Below are 21790 nucleotides of genomic sequence, written 5' to 3' on the forward strand. Positions count from 1 at the left end.
TACAAAGGGCTCAGCCATAATTCATAGTCATCAACCGCCGCATCAACAAAGTGCACATAATGCCTCACAGATGTACCTCGCTTCTGCGCAGAATGACGAATAATGTCGTGGTGGATGCTTTCCAACATTACAAAAATTATGATTTGTGGCTTAGTGGGTACGTTGCTAGCGTACTTGTATTAGTAGCCACAAGAGAGTTTATAACGGGCTCTAAAAATGCCACTCTTCCAGCTTTGGCTGTGTCTGTGCTGCGCTTTCCGCGCAGGCCTGGCGTTTTTTGAAGAAGAAAGGATGTAATATGATGACGTTATCATGCGACGTCATTGTGACGTCCATGGTGATTTCATGATGGCGTCATAAATTTCAGCGATCTGTGACGTCATGATGACGTCATATGGCGATGTCACCACATGTTCTTGCATCACTCGTGTTGACGCCGACGTCGACGGTCACTTGTCGCGTTTGATGAGGAATTTAAGGCTTTCGTCTTAAATATTCGGCATGATTCTTTCACCCCGGATTCATTTATCGCAGGTATCTGCTGGATCACATGCACGCGCTGACGACAGCAACCGCAGAAAGCGTCGGCCGCGGCGAGCACAACTTCTTGGATCATTACTAGCCTGGTGATGAGCCTCTGCCTCAAAAAGACAGCCGCCGAAGAAGACGCCCAGTGGGACGGCATCCGAGGTCTGCTTGAAGCTGTTGGCCTCCAGGGCTGGCCGTACATCGACTCGCCGACACCGTTCCAGCTCGATCAATTCCTGATGCTCATCGACCGACAGTTGGCCATCTTTCCCATCGTCCACGTGTCGCTTCGGAAGGTCTCCGACAGTGATCCCTACCTGCTGCACGTCGACGCGCCGCGTGAATTCCTTTCGATACAATACGAAATGCAAAAGACCTCCAAGTCGATGACCTACAAGGAGATTGTTCGGCGAACGCTAACCTTGTGGAAGACATTGCCCCAAAGTAAAGCCTCAGCCAGAACCGTCGTGCAATTAGAGGCTGAACTCCTGGAGGCGTCCAAGCCCATTTCTGCCAAAGAGGCACATGACGACAGGGTCCTTTACACCGTGAAAAATTTGCCACCGTTGCCAATGTTCAGCGTGAAAGAGTACCTCCTTCACCTTCGCGGAGGGCCTAACGACAGCGTCGTGGTGGTGCGTCACTCGTACATCGAAAAACTTTCTGGCGTTATTCGAAAGTGGAGTCCTCAAGCCATGCTCAACTTCCTCGGCGTCCGCGTTGTCGCGCACGTGGCTCCCCTGCTGCCGCCGGCATCGGTACCACAGGGCTTGCTCCGCATGGGTTACCCCAGTTTCCAACACACCGTGGACCCGAGGACACAGAGCTGCTTCCACCTAGTCAACCGACTGTTTCCGCACGGCTTTCGGTGGATCCTGCGAGAGATAATCGCCAAGACCACCGACCTAGACCTCCAGTGGGCCGCGTCGGCCAGACACGCCATGTCATCGCTGACGCGAACCTATCGCGCGGGAACCGCCTGGATGCAGGGCGAAGACCTTTCGAACGCCTTGAAGCGGCTCGGGGTCTTACGCGTGAACTACCTGGCCGGCAGGGAGAGTCGAGAAAAAATCGACGCCTACTACGCGATCGCGAACACCACCTACGACACGGACAACCTGGTCGGCTACTACGGCGGTCTCCTGGCCACGTCCCTCCAGAGGTACTGGAACTCGAGCAACGGCGACGCCAACTACGACGCTCGCTTCGACGGCCGCTCGACGGACCTGGACGTAGCGTGGACGCGGTCTCCGGAGTCGACCTACGCGGTCTACCTGACTTCGAGCGGCGTGGCGTCCGCGTCGCTGGTGACGCGAGCCGATCTCCCTTCCACGCTGTACCCGCTGCTGTCGGTCGACGTGTCGAGGGCGTTGCTCCTGTCCTCCCTAGAGGAAGCCCGCTGGTCCAGCTGGACTCGAGACAGGTTCGACTCCCTCGTGAAGTGTCTCGTGGAGCGCTACAAGAGCGCCGTCCAAGCGACCGGAGTCTCTGCGACGAGCGACAACTTGGGCGACTTCGCCGAGCAGATATTCGCGGACAACGCCGTCCTCAAGCCCCTCATGGTGGCGTTCCAGAGGTACTCGCACGGTGTCCCTTTCGTGCCGGTCCGCGCGCACATGAAACTAACCGCGTTGAAACTTTTCTTCATCAACTACGCGGCGGCATTTTGCGCTTCCAAGAACGAGGTTGCACACGACCGCGAGCGCATGCTGTACGGACTGAGCCTTCCACCGCGCGTGCGAGTGAACGCGGCTCTGCTGGACCTAAAGGAATTCCGAGACGCGTTTAAATGCTCGAAGCGATCGACGGCGACGACGACTCGTTGCCCCGTTTGGAACCAAGGCGACAGTGGCCTCTCCGATTCGAGTCGGCGTGGACTTCGACGGAATTTGGATAAAGTGAGGAAGCGTTGATACTTGAGTTTGTACTTCTCTTGCTATTGATATTTTGTCTGCGTGGAGAAAAAGGAAGGCACTAAGGTGGCCGTAATATTGTTCCTTGCTGTATGGTATGCGTTAAACACCCTTTGTTTCCTCTTTCAAGTGTGGCACACCAAGAGCACTGCACTGATCTATCTATCTATCTATCTATCTATCTATATCTAGCCTATCTATCATCTTCTATCTACTATCTATCTATCTATCTATCTATCTATCTATCTATCTATCTATCTATCTATCTATCTATCTATCTATCTATCTATCTATCTATCTATCTATCTATCTATCTATCTATCTATCTATCTATCTATCTATCTATCTACGTCTGGGCGCTCTCGTGGTCGTCTCCTAACCTTGGTATATAAACTAAATTTGGCATAAGAAGACATGAGTGTATGACGAACACGACTCGCAGGTCATGCCATGGATAACATGCCTTGCCTGTCGCGTACGTCATGAAGCCCTTTCCCTCAGTCACGTGCGGCGCGTAGTATGCAGGTATGCGCCATAGGTGATTCAGTCTATGCAAAACCAGGGCAGCGAAAATAGACTTTGGAAACCTAAACGCGATAACGTTAAGGAGAGCCTGTAGTAGAATACTCGGTGCCAGCGTCGGCGGCGTTGTGAATAAGCGAGGAATCCCGATGAATGTGAAGAATAAGAATCGCAGCTCGAGCCGGAATCGAACCCAGGCATTCTGCATGCTAGTCAAATATTGTACCACAGAGCTCCGTCAGCGCTTCACAAGGAAGGAAAACGGGAGAGAGGAAAGACAGGGATGTTAACCAGTTTGGCATAGCCGGTATGCTACCCTGTACAGGGGGAAGGGATGGGGGAGATTGAAAGAAGAGTAAAGAAAGAAAGAGAGGGGAACACACACGCACACACAACTTCACAGCGCAGAGCGGCAGTCTTGTGCGGTATGCGGTATCATTAAAAAGTCTACAGCCGCTCGTGTAAGCCTGTTGTCCTTAGGAATTTGAGCAATGCCTTGGTTGCTTGAATTGTCGATGACTTATCAGGATGACATTGTAGAACTGTTTCTAGTGTCAACGGTCTGTTGTGAAGACGAGCGAGAGCGAATATGAGGGATCGTCTCTGCGCATCGTAGCGAGGACTTCAACTACCATCTGGACTCCGCCGAAGAGAGGCCACTCTGCTATGCCGCTTGTGGCTAAGAGTGGCTTTCACGAAGTCATATTCGTTTCGAATAGGGATGGCCGACAACGCTCTTTGCGACGCCTGCGGCACCGAGGAGACCTTGCAGCATATCAGCGCTTCACAATGCTTCGGAAAAAGACCCTATACAAGCGTCATGTCAGGGCAACGCCAACTGTCGTTGCAGTGTTGGCTATCCGTGTTTATAACAATGTAATAAACATCGCGTATGCATACTGATGACTCCGCACGCTATACTCAAGCATTACTTGAATACGCCCACACACCCTGTTAATGTATATATCTTCGAGCCTCCGTCTTCTCCTAAACTTCTACCTTGTTTACGCATTGTTTAGCAACATTTTAAAGACAGCAGTACGATATTACCTTTACAGGAATTCTAAAGTGTGCGCCTATGTGAGATGCACCTAACGACAATCTACAAACGGGAGGCGTGCTACTACATGAAATAGGTGACTCAGGGGCTCAACATGGAACGCTTCTTGGTGGCAAGTGAGCTTCGATAAACTGGCCAGCCGCCCGATCCGAAGCATGTTCAATATCGTATATACTAGCATATGTATATGGTACTACGTAAAGTTCTAGGGTGAGATCTTATGTGAATATATGATCCCCCGAATTCCAAAGGGCAAGCTAAGATAGCGAAGCATTTACAGCGGTGGCAGCTTGAGATGCGCATTACAACGAAACGAGAAACTGCTGTTGTCGAACAGCCGCCACATCTGCACACTACACTGTGATCACGTGCCCTCACTCGCTGTCAAATTCACGTAAACTGGGATTGCGTAAGGTGGCATAGACGTTTACAGCGCCTGTTAACCGAAAGCGGTGCGTGAGTTAAGACACGTTTGGCCGTTTCGCCGCATTGACTTTCGAAATGAAAGGTGTACAGTTTGTCTGGGTTAGGTGTACTATGATCGTGTCCTTGTTTTCGCAGTTTTCTTTCTAACGCGATATGGCTTTTTTTCTGGGAATAGTGGAACCCTAGCTAAGTGTTGGCCTGATTTCACGTCACGCATTTTGCCGCCCCTTATATTCAAATAAAGCGGTCGCCAAGTCAGCCCTACATCTTTAATCAGTCGGACCTGTCCGGTCATTGGTTAAAGTGCAGAGTTATGGCCATGCAGGTTTTTGACAATATTTGCGGCCGAGGACCCCGGATGTTGCATTCCGGGAACGGCTTACCTCCCGCTTTTACCGCGATAGCGTTGAAAAGCTCGTTTCGCAGAAATTCCAGCGTCGGCGTCGTTGGTTGTGAGCGAAAAATTGACGTTCTCCGTGAGGCGAAGAAACAAGAAATTAAGAAATAGTAAAATCTTCGGTTCGAGTACGAATCGAACACAGGCCTTCTGCTTGGTAAGCAAGTGCTGTACCACAGACATACGTCAGTGCTCGAAAACTGTCTAAAAAAAAAGGGGACCTATACGAATATGGTACTATGCAATATTGCGCGTGTAATATTGCGTGGCAGAAGCGTAGAATCGCGCCACGCGTCGAAACATGTGCATCGAGCAACGAGTGGGCGCTTTAGAGGCCCACCCATTACAAAGCGCTCAGGCACATTTAATCATCGTTATCAGCAGCAGCATCAACAAAGTGTGCAGCTGCGCGGGTGCGCGTGTTGCCTACTGACGCGTACTTCGCCACTTCGCAAAAAGAATTATGGCATACTGGGAACTTCGCAACTGTACTTGCAGTAGGGCTTCCAGGATAATTTGAAATTGCCAGTTTACGCGCGCACAGACGTTCCTTTCCTCGCGACACGGTTGAGGTGTTCAACAAGAAGCGAAGTCAGGATAGCGATTGAGAAGGCGATGCGAACGGGGCTCGATTACGCTATCTCGTTCTACTCTTGAATGCGAAGCTCAGGCGTCCTCCAAGTTTTTAGCCTCGAAAAGACGGAGACCAAATGCCGGCCGTTGCGGGCAGCACGCCATCGCTTTATTTTATATCTATTGCGAAGCTTTTCTTTCGGACTCGTCCTGTGGGGGAGATGTGCGTCTGCAATGAAAATTTGCTCTCCCTAATGGAAAACCCTGCGCAGGACTATGAGAGGCCGCGTTATCTTTCTTAACACATACAGAAATAAACCAACTACGAAAAAAGTCATTAGGTACATACGTCACGCCGACTACCTTAGCAAGCGAAACACTCCGCGAAGCCGTTCGATGCGCCATTTCCCCTCGCAGTGTATCGGTTCAACACGTAGATGCCGAGAAAGGGAGCCTATTGGTAAAAAACGTTTGTTAGCCCTCGCTTGCGTAGGGGGCAGCACTAAAACCTACTGCGCTCTCTGACGGGGTTATTACGTGTCGGGCCGGCTTTTTTTAGCTTCAGTCGTGTTGAGCAAAGCTCTCTCCTAATTTGTTTCCTTCATGTTGCTAAGACTAACAGTGTCTGAGGTCAAATAGGAGATGGCATTACAAAACGCAGACAGTCTTGGAAAACGTAACATCTCCATCAAGCCATTCCCTTCGCTCTTTCCCACGCAGCATCGGCCCAATACGTAACTCTAAAGGCCCTCCATGCGTTTTCCGCCTGCTATAGGTTAAGTAGCGCCAACTCGTCCTCCCCCTCTCCCTTTACACCGGTTCTCCGCCCAGCGGAAGCCGAAGTACAGCCGAAGTGCCGCCATGACGTTTCTACTGCTTTTCCGGTTGATGCATCCGCCCCATGCTCGCCCATGCCCTCGCGACGCAGAAACACCGAGCGCAAACTCACTCGGTGGCAGGCAGTTTACGACGAACCCCAAAACAACAACACTTGCGAAACGGAGAATGAAATATTTGCTTTCTCGCGTGTGCGCAGAAACAAGATAGAAGGAAAAAGCAGAAGGAAGTGGCTCAAGAACTTCCTTCCGGAAGCTCCGGAACCTGAAATGGGCGACGGCGACGAAACAATAGATGGCGATACTTAAAAAAGCAGCAGCAGACGCGATGGAGGGGTTTTACGTAACTCCTGAGAGTTAAGCTGCACTGACGTAGCTTTGCCTGCACTGCCTGTGCACCTTGACGTGGTGATCACGTGTTGAGTCGATTGTCTCTCTCTCTCTCTCTGGCTCTTTTTCTTCTTCGGTCGTGTGTTGCGGTGTGTTCTCTCCTAACTGTTCCTCCCTCCCTGGCTCGAATGATGTGAGGTCGGCCATCTTGCGCAGCTCAATGGGCGCACCCACTCACGCACCCAGTTTCCTCCCTACCTTTCACCGTACCTACGACGTCACCCGAAACGTGGGAGGGTAGAGCTTAAAGGAGTACTGACAAGAATTCTAAATTTTTTGGGATTGTTGCTCTAAATAAAAATACTGGTGTCGAGAAACCTAGAACGAGTAATGTGGTGCCTGGGAATGCATCGTATATATTTTATTTACCACTACCTTAAAAAGACACTTTCGGTTTCGATATCGTGGGGGCGGCTTCTCAGTGACGTTTCATAGCAGTGTGACGTCACGGGGATACAGAAACTCGCGACGTACTAGCGGCAAATCCGCCATCTGCTCGTGGTGCACATAAACAACGATGAAGTGATTTGTCGTCCAGTGACCCTGACAATGATTTCTACAATTTAGGCTGCATGCAGGACGTAGAACTCGCAAACTCGGGGGTACTGTCTTGACTCGTCGGTATAATGTCCATTGCAGTGGAGGCTCGCTTGCAGATGCTCAGCGACAAAATCTTCAAAGTGAAATTAAAATATTTTATACGTGTTCTCCGACTCCTGTGTGTGGACAGCGTTGAGACTGCATACCAAGGAAACGAAAAATGTCCCTTTTGCGATGTCTCAGAATCGTGTCAGTACTCCTTTAATTCCAATCGACACCGCGCACTGTTCCCGTCGGTGAGTCTGCGTCGACGCAGCGTGACTGCGTGACTGATGGCAACGATGCGGACGACGGCGCTGGTGCCGTTAGTTCTGGTCTCAATTGTCGACACGTCACTCGTGCAGGATACATTTGTCCCGATGGAACGCCGCATTATAGACGGACTGGACCGATATCATCAGTTCGTGAAGTACTATAGGACCTCGCCGCGGTGCGTATATTGCCACGCCCGCTTCTTGTTTTATTTTGAAGTATTCGGATTTGACCAGCAAGGACGGTTGTCATCGCTCGACGCTGACCGCCCCGCAGTGTTCGAGAAGATTCGCGATGGTAGAAGATCACTCTGTTAAGATTGCGCGCATGACGTGAATAGTCTAGATTATTCCACAGCTTGCGCGACCACCAGTGATAAGACTGGAAAGTTCGATGCGTGATGTATAAAAGACGGCGCGTCCCAGCCATGAGCAGATTATCGACGGCCGACGCTCTGTTCGCCGCTATCAGTATACAGCGTGCCTTGCTTGCAGTTTCACTTTCCGTTTCCCGGCCACAAGTTCGGCCAAATAAAGAGTTACGCATTTCCAAGTTCTCCTGGAGTCTTCTTCCCCGTCACGACCACGTGACAATATGAATACTCGCGGCGTGCTTTAAAATGTGTGGATATTGCTTTTAACAATAGTTGTACATTTGCAACGAATACCACCCTATTAATGCTTTCTTTACGATGAGCTGAAAACGGAATAGGCTTGCAATGCGTTGTTTTTTTTCTCTTAGGATTGTTGTGCGACTTGCCGTGGCCCAGCCAACATTAGTAATCTTAAACGCAACATTATCCAGTGCTTGCTGTACGTGAGTGAACACGGTAGCTATTGAAGAAGGCCTGTTGAATTCGTCCAGAAATTATCGGCGCTACGGACCGTCGCAGAAAGTTGGTAGAAAAGGCCGATGAAGGTGTTGTCTTCAAAAATTCCGCAAGTTCCCCTCATACGCGCCATATAACATACGAAAATATGCGGATCATACATTCATGCGGTTACAATCGGCTACAATTCCTCAGTCGCCATATGTAACAAGTAATTATCTTAGAAACGTACATTAGTGAAGTTTAGTTTGAAATTACTCCCAACATGATTTTACCGTTTAAGGACGCCCGCCGCACCTGAAAGCATGCGTATGCAGAATTCTTTTCGTCGGAAACCACCCATTTTTAATTGTTACGTAAGGTCTTCGTAGAAACACCTGGTATATCTGAAACTATTTGGGTATTGTTTGCGGTCCAAGCTATTATCAGCGTCGGCCTTTCAACGATCTCTTTTAGACACCGCCAGGGCAATTTATAAACGTTTACGTTTATTTTTATTTATTTTTTTCGTCATTCGCACTGAACCAAACGTGGTTTCTGCACTACCGGACAAACCCCTACAACATGATGTTCGTAGGCAACGCGTCCTGAGTGCGTATGAGTCGACGGCCAAAGAGCCGCATGGAAGGCCTCGAAACTGACGTTGGTCTTTAGCAAGGGCCACAGACGATGAGTTATGCTAAATTCCCGAAACTCGGCTATAATCTGGTGTAAATCAATTCCATTTCGTTTCACCTGACCACTGCAGAAACAGGGCGCAGTAGGAAATCGTCTGGTGCGCCCTGTTACACTCCTCTACGCTCCTTGACGCTCCATTACGCTCTTATACGCTCCATCACGCTCAAATAAGATAATAGCTGAAGCTATATATAGGTCTCCGATCACATGCAATTTTCACCATGACGCATATAGTGTAAGCCCAACAGTAAATCTATAAAGCATTCAAGCAATGACTCGAGAACCAGTACGCTTGAAAGGTGCACTGACACGAAAATTTTCAGTTGTCTTTTTTTTTTGGAGTCAAATGATAGACCAAGTCCACAAGAGCCCAGAAAATGTACTGGCAAGCGTGAGCGCACCCTTAAAAATCAATTACCACAGTTTTTTAAAAGCTTGTTTCGGTTCCAGCTATACTCTGACGTCACGACACGGTATGAGCTTCTCGTCATGTGTTCGCGCAAAATATCGTGACGTCTCCACAGCCGCTCCTATGCGTGGTTCCGTTGGTGACGCACAAGCGTCCATTTTGAATGTCTTCGGTGGCGCGCAAGCGACCATAGTTCATTTTTTTTTGGTACCTGAGGTCATCACAAGTAGCCATACTGGTGCGTGAAGTCACCAGAATTGACACTATAGCCTGACGTTACGCTAGTGTCGACTTGAGTAAGTGCACCATGCAAAAACTTGATTTTAATGTCAATATAAAACATTTTATCACTATTTACTAAGCCTCACAGTTGCTCAGAGCGGTCTCTGTATACAGGGGACTTGTATGACGGAGCAAACCCAGCTTCGATGATTGGTGTCAGTACCCCTTTAAAGCGAACACGCTGTGATACGTTAATGGCTAAAGGTGCAGCACTACTAAGCTAGAAAACAAGGGTTCGAATCTCGGCCATGGTGGAAGTTTTTCGATTTGGGGTCAAATGCATGAATACCCTTGGTAGTACTCACATTTAAGCCGGGTTTAAGAAATCCGAGATGGGCAAACGTAATCCGTAGGGGCACCCACTACATCGTGGCTCAAAATCATGTCTCGGATTCGGTACATAAATCCGCAGAATTAATATATTTTTTAAAACACTAACGCAAACAGTCACGTTAAAGAACACCAGATGGTTGAAAATTCTAGAGCCCTCCACTACGGCATGCCTGATAACCATGTTGCGGCTCTGACACGTAAAACACCAGATGTTTTTATTATTGGAATATTAGCGTCTGATTCGCAAATTTTAATATTTGTAAAGCTCACGGGGATACACTTGATGTTTTCATACTGGACTCCAGCGATCTCCACATACGGTTTGAGCAGACCGGCACTGCACAGTCTGACCGAGTCAACGGCATGGAGATTACCTTCGCAGACGAATGTAAGTACATAAATGAAACGCCTATTTAGAAGACGGTGTCGATACGTGCTCAAGGCTTGACTTTCTCCTTCGCGGTGTCGTCAGCGATGACGCAGCAAGCGGGCACGACAGGTATTTGATTGCATCGCACGATTGCCGCGTCGGAAGGGCGATCTCGGAGGCCGCGTGCCACGTTGTGCAGATATCGCGCTCGCCCGCACAATGCCGACACGTGCCGGTGGTATTCGAATCGGAAGGACCTGTCAATACGGGCAAAGAACGTAGGACAAATGCTCAAGGCCATGACGAGCGGTGACATAGTATTTGGGCGGCGCATCGCCCCCTTGCCATCACCGTTGAGCAGGGAATGTCGCTGTGGCCAGCCTTTCGAGATGTTTACTTGTTTTCGTCAAGACACCTTATGTCGTTCTCTTTGCAACGCTAATACACGTACTTTATTGTATATTTACGCAAGTGTTTGCGAGTAAGGCGCCTCAGAGAGAAAAATTGTGACATCCCGGGCCATATGATATATTTATATGTACATTTGCTTAATTGTAAAACGATTATCTGGTATATACAGGGCAATGGCGAGATGATGTGGTCGTCATAGGAGTGATCAGTGGTGCTTCTTGCAGCTTTCGTCGTAGATGGGAATTTTAGTGGCACCACACAGCAGTCGATAGATGAAGTGACAGGCGTTGGGAGGGTTCTCGATGTGCTCTGCAGTGACCAGTAAACTGCACGCTGCCCCTGCAAAGAACGTGACATAGATCGATATAGTTAACATAGTGATTCTTTAGTAATATGCTGTAGGTCATACGTGAAACATCTTACATACTCATTTGTACGTTGTGCGAAGTAATAATATGCGCAACACTGAAACAAGGCGGACAGTCACAGATTGAGACAGACGTGAAGTGATCAGCAGTGGTAAAGCAAAAACATAAATTCCAAAGAAAAAGTTTCGACAAGGGGATTTGACGAAAACAGCATTGACGATGACAACTTCAGATGTCAAAACGCCGGCTTGACGGCGTGGTCTTTCTTAACTGACTGGTTCTGAAAGACCTCAATATAGTTTATTCCATCCATCCATTCCTCTCAATGAAGTGACCGACGATAGTACAGAACAAAACCTGAGTCTGGAGTCTGACAGTTTCGACAAAACAAGAAAAGAAAGGCACACAAAAAAACAAGAAATTGTCTTCGTCAGGCCGGCAACTACTGCTTGCCCTCACAAAGGCAAAGATACGTCTTGACGTAGACAAGTCTTGATGCAGACAAGTGGCCGTGGACAATCTTGATGCCGACAAGCCTTGACGAAGTTAAGTGATCACGTGGAGAGGCCTCCATAAAGATAAGTCATGACGTGGACAGGCCTTGAGGAAGGTAAGTCACGACGCGGACAATTCTTGACGAAGAAACACCTTAACGAAAACAAGCAAGCGCGCAGGTATATATATATATATATATATTTATATATATATATATATATATATATATATATATATATATATATATATATATGTATATATATATATATATATATATATATATACACCTTGCTTATCAGGAGAGTAAGAGCGTTACTTTATATCCTTGTAGGTCGTGTAAGTCCGGATGGCTTAATCCATCTAATTATTTATGACACTTACTGCCTGCGTAGGGGTGTCTGAGGATCTTGCAGGTGCTGCAGTCGACGTAATCGATCGGGAGGTCAAGTTCCACCTGTGCTCCTGTAGTACACAGAGAGTGAAACACGAAGCACCATAAACAAAAAAAAAGCAGACAAGTAATAGACGCCGTCAAACGTGAAGAAGTTACTAGGTACAAGGGTTCTTAAGTGGGCTAGTCGGTTGATGAACATTATGGCAGAACAGCGCAAACAATGGGACAGCGAGACGCACTGGACTCAGCGTTACGTGCTGTGTTTTTCACTGTACCGTAGTTTGCACTGTTCTGCCATGAACTTAATAGGTGCTTCGCGTTCTGCCCCCCCCCCCCCCCCCCCCCATTGATTGTGAAGAAGCTTCTCATACGGCCCGAAACCTCAAGCTTTTGCAAACTTCTTTATCGTGATCGTTGTCCGTTTAGTATTCTTCGCGATATTTTCAAATCAGACCATATTTCTCCGCTTTCAAACTGATGTTTCAAGTTCACGTTACCGCTATTTAATTTTCCGCAAAGAAAAGTTGGTCGTCGCCTTTCTGTAAGCTTCCGCCGGACGAACATCTAAAGTTGGCTAAAATGTTGGCACAACTGATTATTTTAAGAATGTCTAGGTGTTGTTAACTTGGCGTTAAAAGTATTGCGAAACGAATCTCGCGAAAAAGCGAGGCATAGTAGAATAAGTGCTTGCAATAAATTCATGTCCTACATTTCGCAAATTTCTCAGCTTTATGGTTTCAAAGTGTGCGGAGTTTTAAAGTTTAAGTGTATGCGTCAACGTATACACTCATATGTTTTTATTTCGTTTTTTTGCGTAAAATCTACGCAAAAAAATAAAAGTCGAGAACCAAACAAAAAATCAGTTTCACCAAAGCAATTGATGCGATAGCAACAAATTGTAATGTCATACGAAGTAAGGCTGGCAGCTAACTCTTTTGGCATGCGATCTCGCGTAACTCTACAAAAGCGCTGGTGTAAGAGAATACGGCCGCTCCAGGGAGAGATGCGGTTTTCGCACAGTCTCTTCGCGTTGAGAGCGCAACACGTAGAAGGGTATACGAGCTGTCTGCTCAAGCCTGCCGAGATAGCGCGCGCGCCAGCGATCGCCACCGCGCCCTATAGAATCAAAGTTCACAGTTGCTGCTCAAGCAATTTTCTGTGGTGTTGATTACGTGTCCGGGTATAATTCTTGCTTCCTTTTGATACCATGAAATGTAACAACGAACCGGCAAAGCTTACCTCCTGTTGGTGAGACCCGGAGAGCATTTTGGTGGTGATAACCATCAGTGCGAACCAGCTGAACGCTCAGGTCCCTTGGAAATAAAAAGAAACCCAGAAGAAAATATTGAGCTTTGTTTATCAATAGAAACATGAAAGCCTTGTGTTTTGGTTTCGGGAATTGAAAATTATTAAACTTCATTTTAAGACTGTTAAGTAAATTTAATTTAATATTGATTTTAATACTGTCTTCAACAATTTTCATTTGTTTGAGCAAAATCGCACTAAACACTTTATGTTTTCGTTAAAGAGTGAAAGAGTTCATGTTAAAGATATAGCTTTCTCGAAAATTTATGTAATATGCTATAGAAACGACTGACAGCTCCGGGCAAGGTACTGAACTGCCTTAATACAGTAATAACACTTAATATTACTGGCATAGAAGACAATCGCGATTAAGAATGCGATCGAGATTAGATCCTGATCGGGATCGATCCCGATCGAATCGAGGTTAACATCGTATACGAGGTCTACTCGAACTTCTCTCCTGTCCTGCACTGCTATGTAAAGGATTCATTTTTCTTCCCTCAATCGTTTCGTTCATTCAACTCTCCATCGATTGTGAAGAGGCCAGCGACATGTTTGTTGTACTCGCTCCTTCGTGTTCGACAACAAGATGTATGATTCAGCAATTTTTTCGGGACGGTAACATCCACACAATACAGCCATATCATTCTTTCACCCTATTCATAACTGAGGCGAGCTATTTGCATACGTAAACAGGAAAAAATTTGGAGGACGCTTGAGTATCACCTTCAAGAGTAGAACGCGATAGGCGTTATCGGGCCTTGTGCATCGCCTTCTCAACTTCTAGCCTAGCTTCGTTCGGCTCTCGGTGCATGCCTCAACCGTTCCGTAGGGAAACGAACGACTGTGAGCGCAACATTGGCCGTTTCAAAGTATCCTAGAATGCCTACTGCAAGTACAGTTGTTAAGTGCCCACTACGCCATACTTCTTCCCTTTTGCGAATCAGCGAAGGGCCCACTACGCGTCCGTAAGGCAACACGCGAACCTACGCAGCTGTTCACTTTGTTGATGCTTTTGCTGATGGTGATTAAAAATGTCTGAGAGCTTTGTAATAGGTGGACCTTTAAAACACCCGCTCGTTGCGCAATTCACATGTTTTGACGCCTGGCGCTATTCTACGCTTCTGCCACGCAATAGTAAATGCGTTAAGGAGACTCGATCCTTCCACTACATGACATTCATATAGTGTCTTTTTCCGAAGCAGTTTCGAAAAGTAGCGTAGCTCTGTGGTTGAGCACCTGCTTATCACGCAGGCGGCCTGTGTTCGATTCTCACTCCGACCACAAAATTTTTATCATTTATTTTATTTGCATCTTTCTCGATTTTTCGGTCACGGACAAGATGATGATTTTTCGCTCACAACAGACGACGCCATTACCGACGCCGACGCCGATACCGGGATTCCTGCGAAACGAGCTATTTAACGCTATCGCGTTAAAAGGAAGCCAAGAGTATAGTACACTATAGCCAAGGGTATGTGGACGAGGCAAATAACGAAAACAGATGTTTGTCAACATTACTCGCGATTGTCGGTGTCTTTCTTTAAATGCGAAGAATTTCTTAGCGAACCTTTGGCACTTTGAGCGTTTCTATCTATCTATCTATCTATCTATCTATCTATCTATCTATCTATCTATCTATCTATCTATCTATCTATCTATCTATCTATCTATCTATCTATCTATCTATCTATCTATCTATCTATCTATCTATCTATCTATCTATCTATCTATCTATCTATCTATCTATCTATCTATCTATCTATCTATCTATCTATCTATCTATCTATCAGTAAAAGAAAGTGGTGGATGCTTACAGACTGTCGTGGTCCCCGAACTCAACCTTGACGTGAGTAGCGTTGTCGACGTAAGGGACGTCCGTGGGGCTAAAGCGAACGCACTTGGCAGCCAGGCCGAAGAAAGGGTCCGCCTCGTAGTTACGGAACGCCACGAACCATGGCTGCTTCAACGGAAAACACTGCGGGCAGTTGAGGAAAGGAAATGTTTCGCCAAATTCGCCAGGGACGTTGCAAATGTGGCGGTTCAAAACTGGCCGACCTGTGCATTCTTTTTATTAGATAATTAAGAGTTCATGATGCCCCAACCGTTGAGGTATGATATGTCATGTGGTCTTATATGTCGCAAGAGTTCAAGCTTTGGCCTCATGGAGCGAGATGTCCGAAGGATGGCATCTCTCGTCTTTTCTAATTTATATGTCTATTCACTTTCCCATACTTTGTGTTTCGCACGACTATTTGAAGGAAATACACACAAGCCCATTCCCAATATCAAGTGAGACTCTTCAATAGTTGAATTCCTTCTGCCACGCAAGCACTGGCAGGTATGCATGTCTACCCGTTCTGAGAGCGATGTGTAATATGTAATTATGGGGCTTTACGTGGAAAAATCCCAATATGATTATGAGGCACGCCGTAGCGAGGGGTTGTGATTAATTTCGACCACCTGGGCTTCTTTAACAAGCACCCAAGTCTAAATACACGGGCGTTCCTGCACGTCGCCCCCATCGAAATGCGTCCGACTTGGCCGGGAGTCGAACCCGCGCTTTCGAGAAAGCTTAGCAGCGCGACAGCTTACCTACTAAGCTTACTACCACGTCACGGCGGGGAAGTGTTTTGAGACTGACACTTGCGTGCCGTTTCAAACCACGTCGCAACTCACTTTGCCGTCGTCCTGAAATTCTCCCAGCTCGGGGTCTCTCACGTTGACCTGCTGCGCTCGGACGCCCAGGAGAGCGCTAAAGCAGGTAGTCAACAGAACCAAGATCTTCCACGACGACATGGTGATCGCTGTAACCGCGAGTGCTTGTTGTTCGCTACAGGGCGCGGTGTCGAGGGGCGAGTCGTCTCGTTTTTATATCTCTCCCTCCTCTCTCCCTCGCCTCTACCGCGACGTTTATTTACAACGTATATAAGAAAAGGACACGTGCAGAGACGCGTTGAGGAAAAAAAGTTATAGAGAAGCGGCAGTAACGCGAGGCAGCTTTTCAGTGCGATAGGTAGTGACCCCTCGCTCACTCTTTCCACGACGTGGAAAGAAAGGCGTGCCCAGTGGTAAATGTGCGCTACACCGCCGCTGCTCAGAGTGAAATCGTCAAGGTCTTTGTCGGGGGTTCCGCAATGATAAGCACAGCAACGCGTGTGCGTGTGTGTGTCAATTTGTGCGTCCACCGAGGCGGCCGTCTCCAAGCAGTCGTTTTCGAAACAATCTAAACACACTCACTCTACGAGGTTGTTTGCTCGTCGTCTTTAGATCTTGGTCTACAAGGCTATTAGTGCAAGTACCGCTTGTTTTTTATCCCGCTTTTTTCCTTTTTATTTTTGCTTTGTCGGGGACGACTATAACCGGCCGTTTGCATTCTGATGGCTTATCATTTCTTTTTTTTTGTTGTCGTTGCTACCGGCCTTTTATCGTGGCGCTCGAAAAGTGTGCCAAGTGCACGCGCTTAATTTAGTATGGCAACAGTGTGCATGCGCAGTCAGCCGGCACGAGAGTTGAGTTAAGGTTTCAGCGGCCAGCCACGCTCTCACTATTGTCCTCGCGTCTAGGTGCATGCATTTGACGCGGCGCAAGGAAAGGGTGTTAACGTTGTTGTGTTTCGAGGCTCTGCTGTAACCTTGTTCTCATCTACGTTATCCTCGTGCAACGCAGTACCCGTCCATGGCAGCGTCTCCGAGGGAAGCGTTTACCGGATTTGCGGTCCAATCGATTAGCTGCGATCGACGAGGAAATTGAAAGTACGCTCAAGGTGCATAGGCTCAACGTACAGACCGAAGGACGTACAACCGAGGGAACAAATGGTGCGAGCACGACACGGTGCGAGCTTTCAGCTAAAATATTGCACTGTTCTCTCTCCTTCAGGGTAATGAACTGAAGACCGACAGCAACTGTGACCGAAGTTGCTTCGAGTATTAATCAAACAAAGCAAATTTTGTTACGTGACTACAGAAATTTCTTTTTATTTATTTATTATTGACATGACATAAGGAAATGTTGGAGTTCAAACAATGCGTCGGATACCTCTTAGCTCAAAGAGGGGTCGACAGTAGAGCATACATTGTATACATGGAATGCGAAGAACACTACGAGGATAGCAAATACGCTGCACATACAATATACTACAAATAATGTCTCCATATATGAAGTCCTCAAGTCAGCAGATAGAACGTACATCATGCAGGTGAATTATCACGTAGGGAGATAGCATAACAGTCAAGACAACATAGTCAACAATCATATATATGTGATGTTATATGACTGTTATAATAAAACAAAGATTAAATGCGTTAATAACGGCCAAGAATGCCACTGTGTTCAAGAAAAATTCATGCAGAAATATTTAGACTGATAGGCCAATTTGCTACATAGTAAGTGGTTTGGTCCAGTTCAAAACAATCTGCTGACAATTCTTAAAATCTCTACAAAGTGTACTGTAATAATAAGCAAAAACTCGACAATGGAGTCGTCTGTCATTGAGATACTCTCGAAAATAGCCACTTTCCCGTAAAGGAATTGTCAGCTGATTAGTATTTTCAGAAGAGACATACAACTCCAGAGAAGTAACCGTGCGAGAGATAAGTAAATTCATTAAAAGCAAATAGAAGCAGCAGAGAAGCTGGCCCGAATGAATCTCGCCAACTGTTCGGGGTAGTGATTAAGGAGAGAGACGTATAATTTGAAAATGAAAGAAATATTGTCATTACGATTACCGTTTCATCCTACCCCTTTGTTATGGTCCACTGTCTCTTATTCTTGCGGACATATCTCAGCACTTTAATATGCACCAACTTACGAGAAAAGATGAGGCACCGAGTCGAATGACTCAGGGCATCTTTGTGAAGAAGTCGCGACAGCTTTCAACAAATGTTCGTAAGCATTTACTCATGCTCTGGGTAAAAAGTTCCGGCGAATGCTTCTTTTTTTCGCATTCAATAGCCATTTTTTAGCCGCGTCTGTTTTAAGGCGAAAGCCTTAGATGCCTCAACAAACGAGAAAATTGACCGGCGTCCCGCGTCGGCGGCTCAGCACGAGTTATTACGTCACGCCGTCACAGATCGCCAAAATTTGCGACGTCATTATGACGTCAGAGTGACGTCACGAGACGTAACGTCACATGAGGACGTCATGACATGACATCGTAACTTGGTCAAAGGTGGGCCGATCACGGATGCAGTGGAAAGCCCCGTTAGGGGCAGAAAGCTTTCGTAGGGTGGCGGGGCAAGATTAAAAATTGGGGGACGCTTTAAGAGTTGAACGCGATAGCGATATCCCGCCCCATCCTCATCGTGCTCTGTTTCGGTTGTCATGTTCAGTCGCCCGGTCACACACACACACACACACACACACACACACACACACACACACACACACACACACACACACACACACACACACACACACACACACACACACACACACACACACACACACACACACCTCGTACTGTGACACCTGTACACAAGGCGCGTATGTTTGTGAAGCATTAAAGTTAATTTCAGTGCAGTTCCACGCATTGGAGTGGTTCTGAGGTAGAACACCTGATTGCCACGCACACGGCCCGGGTTCGATTCTCACTCGAACCTATGATTTTTTTACTATTTATTTTGTACAAGATGACAATTTTTCGCTCACAACCAACGACGCCGACGCCGACACCGGAATTTCTGCGGAACGAGCTCTTTAATGCTATCGCGTTAATATATCGACTGAGAAGAAAAAGAAGATGGCTTTCGTCTTCCGGTCGTCTTACGTGAATGCATATGAGACCCTGTTAGTTTATTCAGTGTCTCCGCGATCATGTTCTCTATGCATACAATTAGCATGCGTCGTTAAGTAACGTGCGTGATTTCGAACTACGGTAATATTTTGAGTCTCTGGCATTGCAGGAAGATTTGGAAATTTGTTTACAGAAAAAAAAAGTAAGCGGGTTACGTATTGACGTCAAGTGCGTGACGTTATTACGTACTTATAAGGTGCTACTTGCATCCAGTGAGCAATCCAGTAGCGTTTGCGCACATTTCCAAAGCTGCGGAGGCGTCGTAACGCGGAAATCAAAATTTTCGGTGGAGAGCAGTTGATTGTGAAAATTATTTTTAGTAGCTTAGTTAATTAGTTGATTAGTTACTTTGTTAATTAAAATTAGTTAATTAGTGTAGTTAATTAGGTTGGACTAATTGTTATTTTTCTCCTTAGGCTGGTTTCACAAATGTAATCTAGAGTACAAGAAAGTTGCCTCGTCGTATCCCAGTACACTCAGCTCGGGCTTACTACAGTTTTGTGCTTCTATCACGTGACTTACTGTCACGTCCGTGAGCGAGATGTTTATTGGTTAATGGTTATTGGTAAAGAACAGACGCATTTTGCAGCGGCCGATTCGAGTATAGGTGTCCGGCAGGGGGAAATGTCGGCTATTTCTACATAAGCGAATCGAAGACCCGTATAGTGCGACGTAAACACAATAGACACATTGAGGAAAATCAATTTCATAAATATTGCTAGAAATAGTCATTTTTTCCTTTTGACAGCGCGTGATTGGAACTGCCTCTCTGCAGACATTGTAAACGCAAAGACTCGTGAGCGGTTTTCTGTGCTTGTGTCCGAATATTCTCAACAATATGTCATATATCGTTGTATTGCTGTATTCTATGTCCCGGGCCCATTCACTGTTTACTGCATGTTCACGTTACCACTCCTGTCTTGGTCTTGATGAGGAACGACAGCATATGTAAATAAAATGTTAAAAAAATATATAAATAAATTATTGCTTTATGTAGTGAAAGCAAGACTGGTGTTTACTAGACATTGCGGAGTGATCGAGTCGTTCTGAAGCGTATGCGCGAGCTAATCACAATCGCGAAAACATTGTTAGCTTAACCATGGATTGTTAGCTGGTACGGATATCCACGCGACCGACCAGTGAATTAGTCGTCGTACGAGTCTGTGACTGTGACTGCGGCCTCAGACTGGAACAAGCTTTCGGAAAAACAAGTATGTTGTGCAAATGAAGACTTATTTGTATCTCTGTTGTAACCCCCTCCCCCCCCTGCTGTAACGCCCAAGGGCAATGCGGGGTAATTCCTGAATAAAGAATAAAAAATGAAATCTTCGGCGACATGAATTAGGATTTGCGGCGTTCGAAAGAACGGAGACATTCGTGTCACACGACCCTTATCGTACGTTCTTGTTGTCAGCAAGAGAACACTTATAGTGCGCTTGCAGCGGGCGCACTGATCCGTAGCGACGTGTATATTGCGCAGAGGTCCTTCAAGAGGGAGCGGGGGGGGGGGGGGTGTTGGCCCTGAAGGAAGTAGTTATATATAGTCACGTGAAACATTGAGTTAGTTAACTCTGCATGATTCGAAGGGTAACAGCGGAACTTCGTCAAACAAGGACAAAAAAAAACAAAACAAGAGAGCGTTTGCCCACGTTGCTTTGTTTGGCGTTTGTTCCCATCTGTAGAAGCAACGCTGTTTCCCTTGAATTGACTATATGGGCTGAACTTTCCAACACACGCTGAACCTTCCGGATCGCAACTGCGCCCCACCCCCGGCCCTGCCCCTCTTATCTGGCTTTCTAAACTTTGAAAATAAAGAGCGTGCACGTTTAATAAATGGTTTCATTAACCTAACGTCTCTATTTCTTGTACGCCTTAACTTCTACAGCTGGGTGTAAACATCGATGAGATGATTAGTGCCGATTTAAATAGTGTAATCGTCTGCATGCTCTTTGATATAAAAAAGCTTTAGACGATCGATAGAAATACAATTTAGAAATGCTAGATTGTGTTATTCTCAATATCGTCAGGAGTCATACCTCATCGTTGTACGTAGGCTACATCTATCCCTCAGTATTGAAACTGCAACAGTTTCAATATCTGTATGGTACTGCTGCTTTATTTAATATCCCCATAGACAGATCTCTGACCCATCTCTTTTGTTGATGTGTCTGGATTCCAATCAACTTTTTGTATTGTTTGATGCCTCATCAAATTTTAATCGTTTCGTTTCTCCCAAACCTCGCAGCTGTATACTGCCTTCATAAACCGCGCATCAGACAACGCAGCTGTTGCTTTGGTGGGCGCACCGTCGCAACATTCGTCACGTTCTTTCTCTCGTTCGCGTCAGCTTTTGTCAAGCGGCGCCAGAGTGGAACGTTTACAATGTGCCCAGTGCAGTTCCCATAATAAGCTCGAACGCGGTATTCTGTCGGTTCCGCAAAGGCGCGCTGCGGTGTTCTGTATTTGTTCATGTGTCTGTGTCTGTTCCTTGGCGACTTACATTTTAGCTCAGCTCGCGTACTGCGTGTCTATACTCCTTACGAAAAATAGACCAAAAATAACGTACGTCCCAGAAGTTTGTCCCGTACTCTTGGAGTGTTCGGAAACGTTTCAGAGCTAAACAAC

General features: G+C 46.6%; 2 protein-coding genes across 2 annotated transcripts; one reads left to right on the forward strand and one right to left on the reverse strand.

The window, feature by feature from the left end:
- Positions 1–629: 629 nt before the first annotated feature.
- Positions 630–2441, forward strand: LOC119398030 (phosphate-regulating neutral endopeptidase PHEX). The gene has a single exon (XM_037665295.2). It carries the CDS (start codon positions 630–632, stop codon positions 2439–2441), a length of 1812 nt encoding a protein of 603 aa, XP_037521223.1.
- An 8482-nt stretch (positions 2442–10923) lies between these two features.
- Positions 10924–16212, reverse strand: LOC119398031 (uncharacterized). Its single transcript, XM_037665297.2, has 5 exons — positions 16051–16212; positions 15189–15349; positions 13306–13379; positions 12054–12134; positions 10924–11148 (listed from the first exon to the last, which is right to left on the reverse strand). Exons 1-5 carry the CDS (start codon positions 16168–16170, stop codon positions 11015–11017), a joined length of 570 nt encoding a protein of 189 aa, XP_037521225.1. The 5' UTR covers positions 16171–16212; the 3' UTR covers positions 10924–11014.
- Between the last annotated feature and the right edge of the window lie 5578 nt (positions 16213–21790).

Source organism: Rhipicephalus sanguineus, chromosome 6, assembly GCF_013339695.2.
Source record: "Rhipicephalus sanguineus isolate Rsan-2018 chromosome 6, BIME_Rsan_1.4, whole genome shotgun sequence".
Classification (NCBI taxonomy): domain Eukaryota; kingdom Metazoa; phylum Arthropoda; class Arachnida; order Ixodida; family Ixodidae; genus Rhipicephalus; species Rhipicephalus sanguineus.